Below are 16,474 nucleotides of genomic sequence, written 5' to 3' on the forward strand. Positions count from 1 at the left end.
TAACATAAGGAGATGCGCCCCAGGACTGGATTTAAACATAATGCATCCTCTAAGCTATATTAAGTTCAAGAGACCCCAGAGCATCACCAAAAATATTATTCTAATAGTTATGTAAAATAAGGGGAAATGTACATCTGTTGTGTTTAGAGTCCTTTCATAGCTTGTGCATAAAAGCAGACCTAGGGAGGCCTCCTGAAATGCAAAAATACTCAGATATTGGTCGGGGACAAAAATTATAGCTGAGCTGGAGCCATCCATCTCTGGTAATGACTTCCATCGGTAGATGGTCCTCAACACTCTGCTGGACTGTGGAGGATGCCATGTTGCATAAAATACACAAGTGGCTGTTTGTAAACATTCTCTCTCTCTTTTTGCACAAACCACACAATTTTGTTGAGCAGTTTCCTTTGCGTACAAAAAGTTGCACATTTTTTCTGGAGATGATCTGCACAGATGAGAATTGTCTGAGTTTCTCAAAGCTACAGGATTGGGGGGAAAAAACTGAATTTCCTTCAGGATTTGGAAAAATCAAGATTTACCATTCCTAGTAAGTGTAGAGAGAGAATGCTGGAAGATGTACCTCAACAACATTTTGACGACCACACACCTTCCCGCTAGAATGATATATTTATAATTAAACAGTGTGTATGCTGGTCTTATATATTCCCACAAAGAATTGCTGTAGAAGAAAAGACTAACAGAATAATCTCACAGTGAATGCAGGGAGATTGGGGCCCCATCTATACTGCCACACCATGCTGTTTGAAACTGGTCATCACTGCCCTGTGTCCCTTTGGGGGATAGTATATTAGATTGTGTGATTTTAAATAATGGGTTTTAAGGTTTTATTATGTTTTAATGCTTTTGTTTTTATTATATTTGTTTTGGGCATCTAATGTAAGCCGCCTAAGGAGTTGAGAAGGGCAGGGTATAAATACAGTGCACACACACACACACATACACACATGCAGATACAGTGTGTGTATGTGAGTGTGTATATATATATAGAGAGAGAAAGTTATTGTTATTGTTATTTGAAACACAAAAAGATTAGTACACAGCAAACAAGATCACTATGCTGGCTGTTGTATTGATCACACGACGGACACTTCCCAAGTGTCTAGGACTGTGTGATGTATCGATGAATAATGCATGCAGATCCCAGTAGGGTGGCCTTTTGCAGCTGACAGTAATTTTTTCAGTGCCAGTTGTGTTTAAGTGCAGGCCAAGGTCTTTAAGCACTGCACCCAGTGGGCTGATCACCACTGGGATCACCTTGACTGGCTTGTGCCAGAGTCTTTGCAGTCCAATCTTTAAATCTTCATATTGTGTCAGCTTTTCCATTGTTTCTCTTCAATCCTGCTGTTGCCTGGGATTGCAACATCGACGAGCCATACTAGGTTTTTTAACACGATCGTGAGGTCAAGAGTATTGTCCTCCAAAACTCTATCAGTCTGAATTAGAAAGTCCCAGAGTAGTTTGACATGTTCATTTTCTGTAACTTTTTCAGACTTGTGATCCCACCAGTTCTTTGATGCAGGCAGATGGTATTTGTGACACAAGTTCCAATGAATCATCTGAGCAACGGTGCTTGTAGTCTGTCTGTGCGATCTTCTTGCAGCAGTTGAGGATGTGATCTATTGTTTCATCTGCTTCCTTGCAGAGTCTACACTTGGGATCTGTTGACAACTTTTCAATTTTGGCTTTGATGGCATTGGTTCTAATGGCTTGTTCTTGAGCTGCCAGAATCAGACCCTCCGTCTCCTTTTTCAAAGTTCCATTTGTGAGCCACGTCCATGTTTTTTCTTTGTCAGTTTTGCTCTCAATTTTATAATTATTATTATTGATTCATTATATGGTAATATAGATAGGACCCTGGTTACAGTGTACTTTGAAATGGGATCACTATATTTGCTACACCTCAGATACAATCAATAGCAAAAGGCATTTTGAAACAGATTATGAAACAGGCAGGCACAGACCTTAACCTCAGTCCAGCAGAGTCAAAGTATGGCTTCTGTTTGTTTCTTTTCAGGAATTTGCTGATTCCATCCATCGAATAATTACACAAAAGTTTCAAGAGGTGACGGATAACTGTGCTGCCATCCACATGCGTCACAAATCCCTGGCAGGAATTGTAATGACCAGAGGTAAGCCTCAGCTTTGTGTCATATTGCTTTCCTTTGCAATTCTATAATTTTGTTTTTGATGGGTGCTTTTGAAGGGAGGCAATTTGTTGTTTATACTGGATACTAAGGCAGGAGGCCATGTTTGTCTATTTGGGATACTGGGGATATTTCCATAGACTAACTTTTAAAATATTGTCACACAGCTCTAAGGTTCAATCTGATACAAAAGTTGGAATGCTACATTTGCATGTAAGCTCAAAGCCCCAATGAGGTATGCAACTTCTTCCATGTGGCAGATTTCTCCCATATAACCTGAGTGTTTCATATTTTGATAGGACAGTGTGGTGTAAATGTCTTCAATAAAAACATTAAAACTTGGGACAGGGATTTGAATCTCCTAGTCTTGAGAGTCATATTCCAGTGCTCAAACTACTACACAACACTTGCTTCTGTACAAGCTTCTCACATCCTAAATAATTTTGTGACAGCATCCAACTCAATTACATAATTGCCAAGGAAAATACACAGGAGTAACAGAAAACTGTGAGCCCATGTAGTACAGTGTTTTGAGCAATGGATTAGAACTCTGAGAGTTCAAATCCCTTCTTAGACGTGGAGACCTTGCGCAAGTCAGACTCTCTCAACCTCGTTACCTATCGATCTACTCACATTTGCATGTTTTCAAACTGCTAGGTTGCAGAAGCTGGGGCTAGCAGCGGGAGCTCACATCTCTTCTCAGTTTTAAACCACCAACCTTTTGGTCAGCAAGTTTAGCAGCTCTGCGGTTTAACCCACTGTGCCACTGGGGGCTCCTACCCATATTTATAGTTTTACTTATCTACAACTATGTGAAAATGTTTTTTTCTAACAATTTGCTACTTCTTCTATGGGAGGACCTATGGCAATTCTGTGGTACGTGGGTACCATACGTCAGGTGATGTAATGGCATTCAGTTCTATCCAGGGTTTCAGTTAATCGTGTCCCAGCCTGGAACGTATTCCCCTGTGTATAGGAGAGTCTTGCTGTACTTCCTATTTTAAAGGCTTACTGGCAGTGATGATTGTCATAATGCTCCAGAATTACACAAACTTGAGAGCATCCCAGGTGTTTTGTTTCCTGCATGCTGTTTTACTTCAGCTGGAAAAAAAACTGCAAAAACAGCAAATCATGGATCAGACACTGCCTGTTATCTCATATACATATGTTTAGAGTTTGACAGACAATTTTTCAGAAAAGGCAGGAGGTAGCCAATGCATATTCAGAAGGGGCTTGCTAAATTATCTGGAACAAACTGGCATTATGCTGTAGGCTCAGGCTGTGAAATATGTTAACTGCTATGGGCTAAAACTGAGATCACCAGACAGCATTGAATCAATGTAAGGCTAATGAAGGACCTCTCAATCACCTTCACCCACCAACAATATATGGCAAATTATAGAACCCCAAATTTATAAGGACCACAGTAGACAAGTCTCTATGCCAGTGTTTCTCAACCTTCCTAATGCTGCAACCCCTTAATACAGTTCCTCATGTTTTGGTGGCCCCCAACCATAACATTTTTGTTGCTACTTCATAACTGTTATTTTGATATGATTTTGAATCGTAATGTAAATATCTCATATACAGGATGTATTTTCATTCACTGGACCAAATTTGGCACAAATACCTGATACACCCAAATGTGAATACTAGTGGGGTTGGGGGGATTGATTTTGTCATTTGGGAGTTGTAGTTGCTGGGATTTGGAGTTGTAGTTCACCTACATCCAGAGAGCACTGTGGACTCAAAAAATGCTGGATCTAGACCAAACTTGGCATGAATATTCAATATGCCCAAATGTGAACACCAGTGGAGTTTGGGGAAAATAGATCTTGACATTTGGGAGTTGTAGTTGCTGGGATTTATGGTTCAGCTACAATTAAAGAGAATTCTAAACCCCACCAACAATAGAATTGGCCCAAACTTCCCACACAGAACCCCCATGACCAACAGAAAATATTGTGTTTTCTGATGGTCTTTGGTGACCCCTCTGACATCCCTTGTGACCCTCCAGGCATCGCGAACCCTAGGTTGAGAAACGCTGCTCTATGCTATCAAGGATAATCCTTTTAGCGAGACAACTTCAAAGGCAGAAAATCACTCACCCTAATAGCAGTAAACTATGTAAGTAAAAGCACATCCCTACACATAGAAAGGAGAAAGGTCTCCACTGCTCCGTCATCATCCCATTGTGCTAGATCACATTTTTTAATTATTTATGTTATCTGTAAACTGTCTTCCATTGCAAACAGTAGTAAAGTGAGCTGAAAGCATAAAATAAGAAAATAAGAAAAATAATAGCGAGACTTCATTGTATTGTCAAAGGCTTAACCATAGAATGGAAAGGGAGTATTTAGGGGGAGGGGGGGGGGTATGGTATTACAAAACATTAAAGCAGAATTTAATGTAGGGATTTTTTTTTTATGTGTGAGTGACAATGAAGTACCACTGGGTTGTTGTGAGTTTTACGGGCTGTATGGCCATGTTCCAAAAGCATTCTCTCCTGACTTTTCGCCTGCATCTATGGCAGAGATTCTCAGAGGTTGTGAGTTTTGTTGGAAACTAGGAAAATGGGGTTTATAAATATATCTCTGGAAAGTCTGGATATATAAGAACTCTTGTCTGTTTGAAATAGGTGTGAATGTTTCAATTCACCACTTTGATTAGCATTTAATGGCCTAGCAGTTTCAAGGCCTGGCTTCTTACTGCCTGGGGAATCCTTTGTTGGGAGGTATAAGCTGTCCCTGATTGTTTCTTGCTAATCACAAAGGATTCCCCCAGGCAGTAAGAAGCCAGAACTTGAAACTGCTATGCCATTAAATGCTAATCAAGATGTCCAATTACAACATTCACGCCTGCCTGAAACAGACAAGAGTTATTTCTCCCACCCTGGACATTCCACAGATATATAAATCCCATTTTCCTTGTTTCCAACAGACCTCACAACCGCTGAGGATGCCTGCCATAAATGCAGGTGAAACGTCAGGAGAGAATGCTTCTGGAACAATGCCATACAGCCTGGAAAACTCACAACAAACCAGTGGAACTTCATTGTCACTTACACATAAAATAATTCCCAGGTTCCGTCCTGGTCCTGGTCCTGTTCAACATCTTTATTAATGACTTAGATGAAGGGCTAGAAGGCATGATCATCAAGTTTGCAGATGACACCAAATTGGGAGGGATAGCCAATACTCCAGAGGACAGGAGCAGGATTCAAAACGATCTTGACAGATTAGAGAGATGGGCCAAAATTAACAAAATGAAGTTCAACAGTGACAAATGCAAGATACTCCACTTTGGCAGAAAAAATGAAATGCAAAGATACAGAATGGGGGATGCCTGGCTCGAGAGCAGTACGTGTGAAAAAGATCTCGGAGTCCTCGTGGACAACAAGTTAAACATGAGCCAACAATGTGATATGGCAGCAAAAAAAGCCAATGGGATTTTGGCCTGCATCAATAGGAGCATAGTGTCTAGATCTAGGGAAGTAATGCTACCCCGCTATTCTGCTTTGGTTAGATCACACCTGGAATATTGTGTCCAATTCTGGGCACCACAATTCAAGAGAGATATTGACAAGCTGGAATGTGTCCAGAGGAGAGCGACTAAAATGATAAAAGGTCTGGAGAACAAGCCCTATGAGGAGCGGCTTAAGGAGCTGGGCATGTTTAGCCTGAAGAAGAGAAGGCTGAGAGGGGATATGATAGCCATGTATAAATATGTGAGAGGAAGCCACAGGGAGGAGGGAGCAAGCTTGTTTTCTGCTTCCCTGGAGACTAGGACGCGGAACAATGGCTTCAAACCACAAGAGAGGAGATTCCATCTGAACATGAGGAAGAACTTCCTGACTGTGAGAGCTGTTCAGCAGTGGAACTCTCTGCCCCGGAGTGTGGTGGAGGCTCCTTCTTTGGAAGCTTTTAAACAGAGGCTGGATGGCCATCAGTCAGGGGTGATTTGAATGCAATATTCCTGCTTCTTGGCAGGGGCTTGGACTGGATGGCCCATGAGGTCTCTTCCAACTCTTTGATTCTATGATTCTACGTTTCCTACAGTGGGTTGGGTGAATGTGATTTGGCAGTGGAGGAACTATCTATAGTTCTATTATCATGGATAGACCATCTTCCAATTCTTTGATTCTATGATTCTATGATTATACTTTAATGTTTTGTAATACCACACCCCCTTTCCCCCAAAATACATCCTTTCCATTCTATGGTTAATCCATTAATTTTCAAAGTCCCCCCTTTCAGGAAGTGAAGGAAGGATGGGGGGAAATCCATGCTTACAGTGAATGAGCAAAGGCTGGTATTTAAGCAGTATTTTTCCCATTTGAACTTGATCCATCTTGACAGTTTAAATATAGATAGAAACGTTTCTGTCCTCTTTACTCTTCAAAATACATAATCTAAGAAGTTTGGTCGTCTTCAGAGGAGGCGGCAAGGAAACTCACAGAAGAGCAATATACATTGATTTCTTTTCTTTGCCTCCGAGTTCATTTTTTTCCTCCTTCTCTTTTTTTTTATGAAGCTGACAATCACTTTGATCTTAAAAGCAAGCGGGGAGGCCTTTTCGGTTATCTTATATGAAATAAAGATGAAGTGGACAAAAGGGGCTCTAAACAGCAATTTCGTGCTGTGATAAAAGATGGCCAATTATGGCCCATATCTCATGAAATGGATCTTAATAATTGCTAAGTGAGGTAGCAGGAGAAAAGTAAAACTTGGCAATATGTCTCCTATGGATCCTTTTAGTCATTTTAAGATTCAGAATTCATGACACCTAAAGGTAATCAAGAATATTGATGGGCAATCAATTTCTGGCCCTTCATTTACCCACCAGGTTGGAAGGTGGCAAAGTGTATGAACAGACTGACACAATAGACCTATGATGAAAAGGATCCAAGATCCCATCTGAAGCATCATCAAATCAGCACAATTGAGCATGCATCTTTTTCACAAATCTTCCATGAGCAACATCCCAAGTCATCCTCTATCATCCCACTTTTTAGAATGTCCCCATTTCTCCCTCCTCCTTGCACTTTCTGCCTTTGTCCTTGGCTTACTTCAATCGCTTTAAAACTAAGGGTTGTTCTACACAGGCCATATAATGCAGTTTGAAGCTTGGGAACACAACCAGATACAGTGAAGGCGTCTACCCTTGTGCTTTGCTACTCTGCTGCTGAGTATGCATGCCCAGTGTGGAACACATCTCACCACGCTAAAACAGTGGATGTGGCTCTTAATGAGACATGCCGGATTATCACAGGCTGTCTGCACCCTACATCACTGGAGAAATTACAATGTTTAGCCGGCATTGCACCACCTGACATCTGCCGGGAAGTAGCAACCAATAGTGAAAAGACCAAGGCAGTGACATCTCCGGTCCATCCCATTTGGATATCAGCCAGCATGCCATAGGCTTAAATCAAGAAATAGTTTCCTAAGATCTACTGCAGTGTTTCTCAACCTGGGGTCCCCAGATGTTTTTTGCCTACAACTCCCAGAAATCTCAGTCAGTTTACCAGCTGTTAGGATTTCTGGGAGTTGAAGGCCAAAAACATCTGGGGACCCCAGGTTGAGAACCATTGATCTACAGAGACACTCGCTGGAACACCTCAGCAAGCAAGAGTCCAAAAGTGGCAGGCTAAACCCCAGAACCTCAGTGGCTAATACCAAATGAGAGACTCCCTCCTGGGCACACAGAAAACCAGGTGATTTGGAAGGCGCTGAACAGACTGTGCTCTGGCACCACAAGATGCAGAGCCAGAAATGCGAGTGTTGAGAAGAGCAAACCACAGGCCATCTACAACAATGCAACCTGAGCCCTGCCACATGCACAATGGAGGACTTCTTATAGCAACACCAGAGGCACTCCCAAGTGGCCAGCAACTGATCAAAGGACATTTAATAGAATGCCAAGTTTGCAAACTTTGTGGGGTTTCGTGGGTTTTTTGATGCAACACAACTGTTTGGTTTGCTCCTGACACGATAAAGAAATAGCTGGCTCAAGTTTGGGGTGTCTACTAAACATACACCCCCAATGCCCACTGCAGCATGCATTAAGACAGAAACAGTGTATTTAAAAAGTCCTCCATGGAATAAACTCAAAAATATGCTGTAGCTGATCAGAGTTTATCATAAACTGGAATCCAAGACTGAAAAATGTAGGGTGCACATCAGGACAGGGCTCGCTCTGACAAACTATGAAAACCTGGAAACACAGCTGGCTGGAAGGTAAAAAAAATCACAAACCCCACAGAGATGAAACCACTTGACTCCCATGGGAATGCTCACTTCCCGCCCTTTGTCTCCATTTCCTCTGCCCTGCCATGGTCTAGTGCTGATCCCAAATGGTCAACATTTCCCAACAGACTAGGTAAGGAAAAAACATTCCTAAGTTTGGATTTATTCACAATCAGCGGACATTTACATCCACCCTCCCACCCTGGAACCAGCTCCTGAGGCAATTGTGTAGGCACTCCGCAATGGCACCAATTCCTTTTAATTCACTTCTTAATTCAGTTTAAGTGGCTGTGTAGAACTATCTTGATTTCTAAATGCAAAAGTGCTGTGCACTGAATTAATTCAACAGTGGGGGTAGGAGAAAATGGGTCAAGATTGTGCCCTTCCCTGTAGACAAAAAAATGCTGCAACTTCTCCCTACTTATGTTTAATAATGTTTGTCCTGCAGCGATTGTGTAGGCACTCTGCAATGGAACCGATTCCTTTTCATTCACTTTCTAATTCAGTTTAAGTGGTTGTGTAAAACTACCCTGATTTCTAAATGCAAAAGTACTGTGCACTGAATTAATTCAAGGGAGGGGAGGAGAAAATGGGTCAAGATTGTGCCCTTCCCTGTAACCAAAAACTTCTGCAACTTCTCCCACCTTATGTTTAATAACGTTTGCCCATTAACCAGACTCTGATGCATCCCTCTTTTCATCTGTGAATCACTGGAAGTTATGTAGTTAAGGATCAGTCCATATTTCCAACTTTTCCAAGTGTGGAAATGTCGCTTTTTTGGACTACAGCTCCCAGAATACACAGTCATTTAATATTTCCAAACTCTGTGTTTTTGTTACAATCGAGCAGGAGTCCTCTGCCCCACCACACACTGATCAAAATAGACACAGCTTCTTGGAAGCATGGCAGAGGGGCCAATTTTTATGCCAAGTCAGTCCTGCTCCCCACTAGGACTGCATTTTTTTCTTTCTTTCTTGTACACAGGAGGGAATAAATGTAATGGGCCATAGAAATTAGAAGTGGGAAAGACTGCTAAGTCATCACATTCATGCCTTTCCAAGTGCCCAATGGCTCCCAACTGTACACTCAGAAGTGCCGATCTTTTCCAAATCGAGATTTAAATGTACTGCTTAGCAGTGAGCCTTTCTGCACTTCCTTCAAGACACCCTTCACTTCCAAACAGCCTTTGCTATTTTTCTAATAATTCTTCTTTCTTCTTCGTCTTCTCTGGCCACTTTCCCTTGCCTTAGATCTGATTGAAGTGCCTTTTGTTACAATAATACAAACCACTGTTTTAAGTACCACAAGGTTATTGTTTTCAAGCAGACCCGGTAGCGCAGTGGGTTAAACTCTTGTGCCAGCAGGACTGAAGACCGACAGGTCGGAGTTTTAAATCCAGGGAGAACGTGGATGAACTCCCTCTGTCAGCTCCAGCTCCCCATGCGGGGACATGAGAGAAGCCTCCCACAAGGATGGTAAAACATCAAAATATCCAGACATCCTCTGGGCAACATCCTTGCAGACTTCCAATTCTCTCACACCAGAATTAACTTGCAGTTTCTCAAGTCACTCCTGACATGAAAAAAATGTGTTTTCAAAACTATAATTGATCAGAAATAATTGCCAGTTTTGAAAAAAAAAACTCACACCAAGCTCTAAAACAGTCCAGCAGACAAGAATCTGGCAAATTAGCCTTCTCTCTCTTTCCTAACCTCCTAATGATTTGGGGGTGCTATTGGTCATTTGGTGGACAAGCAAACATTTATTGGAAAAAGGGGGTAGCTTGGAGGGCTACATTAAGGCCATGCAGCCCACCCATGGGCTAAACAGTAAGCTATTTTTAAAAGTACTTTGAAGAATCGTCCTGTTTTACTCCAGGTTTGCACTGAGTTTTCATCTTCTCAGGGTCTGTTCCTGATTCTGAAACATACAGTAGTTCTCCACTATAACACATAAGCGAAATTGCTATTGACTTTCCAAGCTACATTATTGCACTTCTCCTGCTGTGTTCTTTCTGTTCTGCTGGGCATGACCTAACTGTTAAGAGTGAGAATAGAGGAGGTCCAAATCTCAATTTAAAAAGCCAATAGGAAATACAGTGTAGACATTATTGTTGTGAGAACTCTAGAGAGTTGAGATCTTGAAGTCTTGCTTTCTTGTTTGATACCATTCCTAAGAATGGTATGAGTTGTTATATTAGTCAATTGCAGCCATGCCAACAAAAGAGTTCGTGATACCTTTAAAACTAATACATTTAATGAACATAAAGTTTTCCTGCGCTTTGTGGGTTTTCACTCCAGTTGCCCTGATACCTGTTGCTCTGATTCACTGGACTTGTGAGGAAGGGATCTTTCTCTTTATTGACTAGCCCTAAAGTCTGGTGTTAGTTCATAAGTTCAGAGATATCTTGCTGTAATCTGCCTTCTAATGTCAACGTTAGATCAGGGTTGCCATCTGCAGGTGTATTTATGCAGCAATAGTCCACATATACATGACTGCAGAGGAGGAGCTCAAGATGCCATCCTATAGAGCAAATAGTTGGTATGAGGGTAGAGAAGACATGAGCCCTCCAGGTGTTTTGGACCAAAAATCCCAGACAACTTACAAGCTGTTAGAAATTGTGGTAGTTGAAGTCCAAAATACCTGGAGGGCCAAAGTTTACCCATGCCTGGACTAGAGCCAGGGTAATGGAGGCAAAATATTTAGAGATGGGGATGAAATTTAAATATCACAAACTCAGTATTATTCAAACAGAAGCAACTTAGCATATTTTGTCTTCTTATCTACTTACTCCATTGGCATGCAGCCTTTCCTCCCATGACCTCAGTTGATCATATGTGGTACCCACTCTCCCCTGCCCCAGTGCACCGCCGTTATCCCCACAACAGGCTTCTGAGTAAATTAGAGATTGCATCTGACCCCACATTACAGTTACCACGATTATAGCCATCTTGAGTCATATCTTCTGAGATTTCTCTAGGCATTGCTGAGGTGTGTATTGATATTGTTGCTGATGATGATGTTTTGTTCATATACATCCTACTTTTTCCCAATCCTGGGACGTACAAAAATTAAAGTAGATGTGTGTGTGTGTGTGTATTTGTGTGTGTTTGTGTCAGGAGCGACTTGAGAAACTGCAAGTCATTTTGGTGTGAGAGAATTGGCTGTCTGCAAGGACGTTGTCCAGGGGATGCCCAGATGTTTTTGATGTTTTATCATCCTTGTTGGAGGCTTCTCTCATGTCCCCGCATGAGGAGCTAGAGCTGATAGAGGGAGCTCATTCACACTCTCCCTGGATTCAAACCTGCAACCTGTTGGTCTTCAGTCCTGTCGGCACAGGGCATCACATTTTTACTCTTGTTGGAATAGATTTAGATGTTTGCTTTTTTAAAAAGGTAGCTGAATAATAGTTCACAATGATGACTTTTTTTGCCTTATACCAATTCTAAAACAGATTTGTCCCAATTCCTTATCTAGTTTCTTAAAGTTAAACATCAAGGCTTTCCTCACGTTTCTTGTCAAAAATGAAAATTGGGGCAAATAGGAAGCAAAAGGAAACTAGTGGAACCTGTAATTTTTGTTTGGTTGGTTTAATTTATCTATCCTCAAATAAGCAAGCTTAACATGTAAATGAATCTTGCAGCACCTTTAAGAGTAACTGGGGGGGGGGGTGTAGTCTACTGTATCAGATGTCTCCTAAAGCTTATACGACAAACTCTTTTCCTCCAGTTAGTTAGTGCTACAAGATCCCTTTGTATGCTGATTCAGAGTAAAACGTCTGTGTCTCAGAACAGTACTAAATAAGCTACTGTTAAATGTGCTCTTAGACTCTTTCTTCCCCCATTTATGCTGTGATGATCTAACCCAGCTCTCTCTTACTACAATTTGTAGAACATTGTATTAGTAAGACTAAGTCCCCTAACAATAGTGTTACACAAAGCTGTGCACACAGGCAGCAAGAAGGAAAATAATAAAGGGAAGCTTCTTTGTTTCACAGATCTCTTCATCAGACAGCCCAGACAAGTACCAGCATTTCATCTTTCTAAAGAGCAAATTAGGTTACATGGGATTGATAGCATTTGCATTGCTGATAATGGGTTATTTACAAGGCTGAAAACATTTGCATTGCTGATAACAATGTTTGCAAAGCTGGGTTACAAGTAACTGAAAACATTTGCAATTTGCAGAAGTATTCACTAGAGCATTAGAGGCAATAGGGCTTTAGGAGGGATTCATTGTGATCAAATGTTATGCAGAAAAAGGAAATCCAACCCGGAAAATGAGAATCTGTTTTGGAACAGCTTGTATTGCTTAGGAAATCATTTGTCGTCATTATCATCGTCATCCACAATATTTATGAATACAATGCTTTGTAAAGAAAAGCAATGAGAAAAAGAGACATATGTTTCTACGTGTTGAAAATAGCTTTTATTGTCTGGAAAAGCCACATATATTTTTGTTGTTGTAGGTTTTTTCGGGCTATATGGCCATGGTCTAGAGGCATTCTCTCCTGATGTTTCACCTGCATCTATGGCAAGCATCCTCAGATGCTTGCCATAGATGCAGGTGAAATGTCAGGAGAGAATGCCTCTAGACATGGCCATATAGCCCGAAAAAACCTACAACAACCAGTGATTCTGGCCATGAAAGCCTTCAACAATACATCACACATATTTTGACCAGTTAATCATATAGTGGTCCTTTTCAGAGACATTAGATGAAAAGGCATCTCTGATAACGCTGCCAAATTTAATTGAGAGGCACCTCACTGGGTGAAATTTGGAAATGGATCATCAGAGATCTTTCTAGGTAACATTAATCTATCACCTCTGAAGAAAGCCACAGTATAATTATCTTACTAGAACACATTAGCCTTTTCATCAAATAAAACCTATGTTCTACATCTTGACATAAATCTCTTGCATATGTGTTCATCTAAACATGTGGAAGGAGTCCCCCAGTGGTGCAGCAGGTTAAACCACTGAGCTGCTGAACTTGCTGACTGAAAGCGGTTCAAATTCAGGGAGTGGAGTGAGCTCCCACTATTAGCCCCAGTTTCTGCCAACCTAGCAGTTCAAAAACATGCAAATATGAGTAGATCAATAGGTACTGCTGGGAAGGTAACAGTGCTCCGTGCAGTCATTTCGGCCACATTACCTTGGATGTGTCTATGGACAACACTGGCTCTTCAGCTTAGAAATAGAGATGAGGACCAACCCCCAGAGTCAGACATGTCTAGACTTAATATCAGGGGAAAACCTTTACCTTTACCTAAACATGTGGAAAGCTAGAAAAGAGTATCAGTAATGACTGTACAAGTCCCTGAGCACTTGGAAGTAATTTAGACCTTCGGACAATAGGGACTTCACCCCACTGAAAAGGTCAAGTGTTTGGGAGAGTAGGTTTCCATAAAACTTTGGCATACTTCATTTTGAAATTAAATAAATGATTTTCCTACCTCCATCACATCAAATCCTTTTCTCCACTTTCTTTAAATTTTATCTATTTGTTTTGCAATCACACAGTAAAGACTTGTTCCCTCCACTGTCCCTCCCCATTTTCTTTCATTTTCTAAACTTCTCTCTTTCTCTGGAGTTCTAGTTACAGCCCAAAAAACAACAGCATATATAAAGGGGTTATTCTTGTGTTCTTACAGGAGGGAGTGGGGAAATGAAGCTTTACCTCTCTTAAATCTCTCCCTGCTATCCTTTTGATAAGCAAAAGCAGCACAGCAGGAGTTTCAAGCAAGAGTTCAAAAGGACTTTTATGACCTGAAACAGGAAGGGAGAGCTGAAAGGGGGAGTTATAGAATCATAGAATCATTAAGTTGGAAGGGACCTCGTGGGCCATCCAGTCCAACCCCCTGCCAAGAAGCAGGAAAATCACATTCAAAGAATCTCGACAGATGGCCATCCAGCCTTTGTTCAAAAGAAGGAGCCTCCACCACACTCTGGGGCAGAGAGTTCCACTGCTGAACATCTCTCACAGTTAGGAAGTTCTTCCTCATGTTCAGGTGGAATCTCCTTTCCTGTAGTTTGAACCCATTGTTCCACTTCCTAGTCTCCAAGGTAGCAGAAAACATGACTATGACTTCCCCACACATATTTATACATGGCCAGCTTGTTAAGACAGTTACAGAGACAAAAAGTGCAGGATTTATGTGCTTGCTAGTTTCTCCAGAATGTTTTGAATATCTTGTTTGCTATTCTTCTTCAGTCTCAAAACGGTAATGGAGGCTCAACAACCCCTCTTTTTTCCACACATTTTTCCCTTTTTTATTTTTATATTTTCAACTTTTTTCCTTTATTATATTTTTTAAATCATTAAATTCTCATTTTTCTCTTACTATTTCCTACTTTCCTTTCGTCTAAATGTTCTTTTAGAAACTTAACCAATAAAAATATTTCCAAACCGGTAATGGAGGCTGAAAGGAATCAATTCTGCTCATCTTGGCTCCTCCCTCCATGACAACATCATAGTTTTATTTACTAATGGGCAAGGAGGGATTTCAATCACATGTTAAATTGTGTTTACACATCTCTATGCAAGGAATTCAGGAATAAGTCACTTGCCAATTGACTCAGGAATGGTGGGGAAAACCAACACTTTAGAAGTGGCAAGATACCTCTGCCCTACATTTGAACCTTGTGTCATGTGAAGGGCACCATCGGTGGCGGTTTCTTCAGTGTGTAGAAATGCTTCTTGAATTGTGTGTGATGAAGTCATATGTGGAAGCATCCTATCTACATTATATCCTATCTGCATTGTATACATTATCCGAAAGTTAACCATAGAATCATGCTGGAAAGCATTGCAATGCTTAGAGTGATGTACTTTCTAGGCCTTTCCTAGGTCCTCCAGCTCAACCCTGTAGTATGCTTCTCGTAGTCACTCCTTCATTTTTTGCATATCCACCTGAACTCTTAGAATGTGTCCTCCATAGACATAGGTTCCACGATGTAATTTCTTGAGAGTTTTCACTTACATCACACTAGAGACAAAAAATGCACTTAAAATCCAGTTTCTGCCTCCTGCAGAATTCTGGGGTTTGTAGTTTAATGCCTTTAACAGCCTCACTAAACTACAAACCCCAGAATTCTGCAAGAAGCAGAAACTGGTTTTTAAGTAGATTTTTTCTCAAGTGTGATGAAGTATTTATTACCAGCTACACTATATAGTGGGATCATAACTGCACCGTGTGTGTGTGTGTGTGTGTGGTCCTATAACTCACTATTAAAGCACATGCTGAGCATGCAACCTACAGTTAGTAGCAGGCACATCTCCAATTTTAAAGAATCTTGGTTGAGTTAGGCTGCATCTACACTGTTGAATTAATGCAGTTTTATACCACTTTATCTGCCATGGCACAATGCTATGGAATCCTAATAGTTGTGGTTTGGTAAAACCCTCGCACTCATAGAATCAAAGAGTTGGAAGAGACCTCATGGGCCACCCAGTCCATCCCCCTGCCACTCTAGAGGGCTAAAGACCTTGAATGCACCCAAAGATCTCAGCCTTATTGCCATGTTGAGGGATCTCAACAAAACAAGAAGTTCACATCCCTTTCTTTTGTTTTACTTCTGTTTCCCTTCATTGTCTATTATTATGTTTCCACATGAAAGCAGAAAGTGAAGACTTCAGCACCTGCTGTTAGTACTTCTTAGTGTTTTCAATGTTCATGTAGTTTAACATTTTTCCAAACAGTTTTTGGTAAGGCCATGAAGGAAAAGAACAATTCAAAATGTTTACCAGGACAAGTGGCTCACATGCCAAGGTTATAACAAAGAAAAAAAGCATAATTTCTCCCACTTTATTTGAAATGGTGTCTGGCCTCAATGAGTCTTACAGTAAGGCTTTGGAAGAAGTGGGTTAAAGCAGGATAAAAGCAGGCCATGATTGTGTGAGTGTTTAAATGCATGTTATTTTAATGTATTATATCTCCTGAGATTAATTCTCTTTAACGGTTATTTAATTACTTAGGCTTTACTGAGGTTAAGGCGCCCTTCATTTCATCTGCCAGAAAAATAAAACAATTGTTTGCAAAATCTTATTACAGCACAA

The 16,474-nt window shown here is 40.9% G+C and overlaps 1 protein-coding gene across 2 annotated transcripts in view; it reads left to right on the forward strand.

The window, feature by feature from the left end:
* ADARB2 (adenosine deaminase RNA specific B2 (inactive)) overlaps positions 1 to 16,474 on the forward strand; it is a 394,803-nt gene that overhangs the window by 311,410 nt on the left and 66,919 nt on the right. For both annotated transcript variants that reach the window (XM_060782551.2, XM_060782553.2), the window contains exon 5: positions 2,036 to 2,150. In XM_060782551.2, the coding sequence (XP_060638534.2) occupies positions 2,036 to 2,150 (115 nt within the window). The remainder of the gene's footprint in view (positions 1 to 2,035; positions 2,151 to 16,474) is intronic.

Source organism: Anolis sagrei, chromosome 6, assembly GCF_037176765.1.
Source record: "Anolis sagrei isolate rAnoSag1 chromosome 6, rAnoSag1.mat, whole genome shotgun sequence".
Lineage (NCBI taxonomy): Eukaryota > Metazoa > Chordata > Lepidosauria > Squamata > Dactyloidae > Anolis > Anolis sagrei.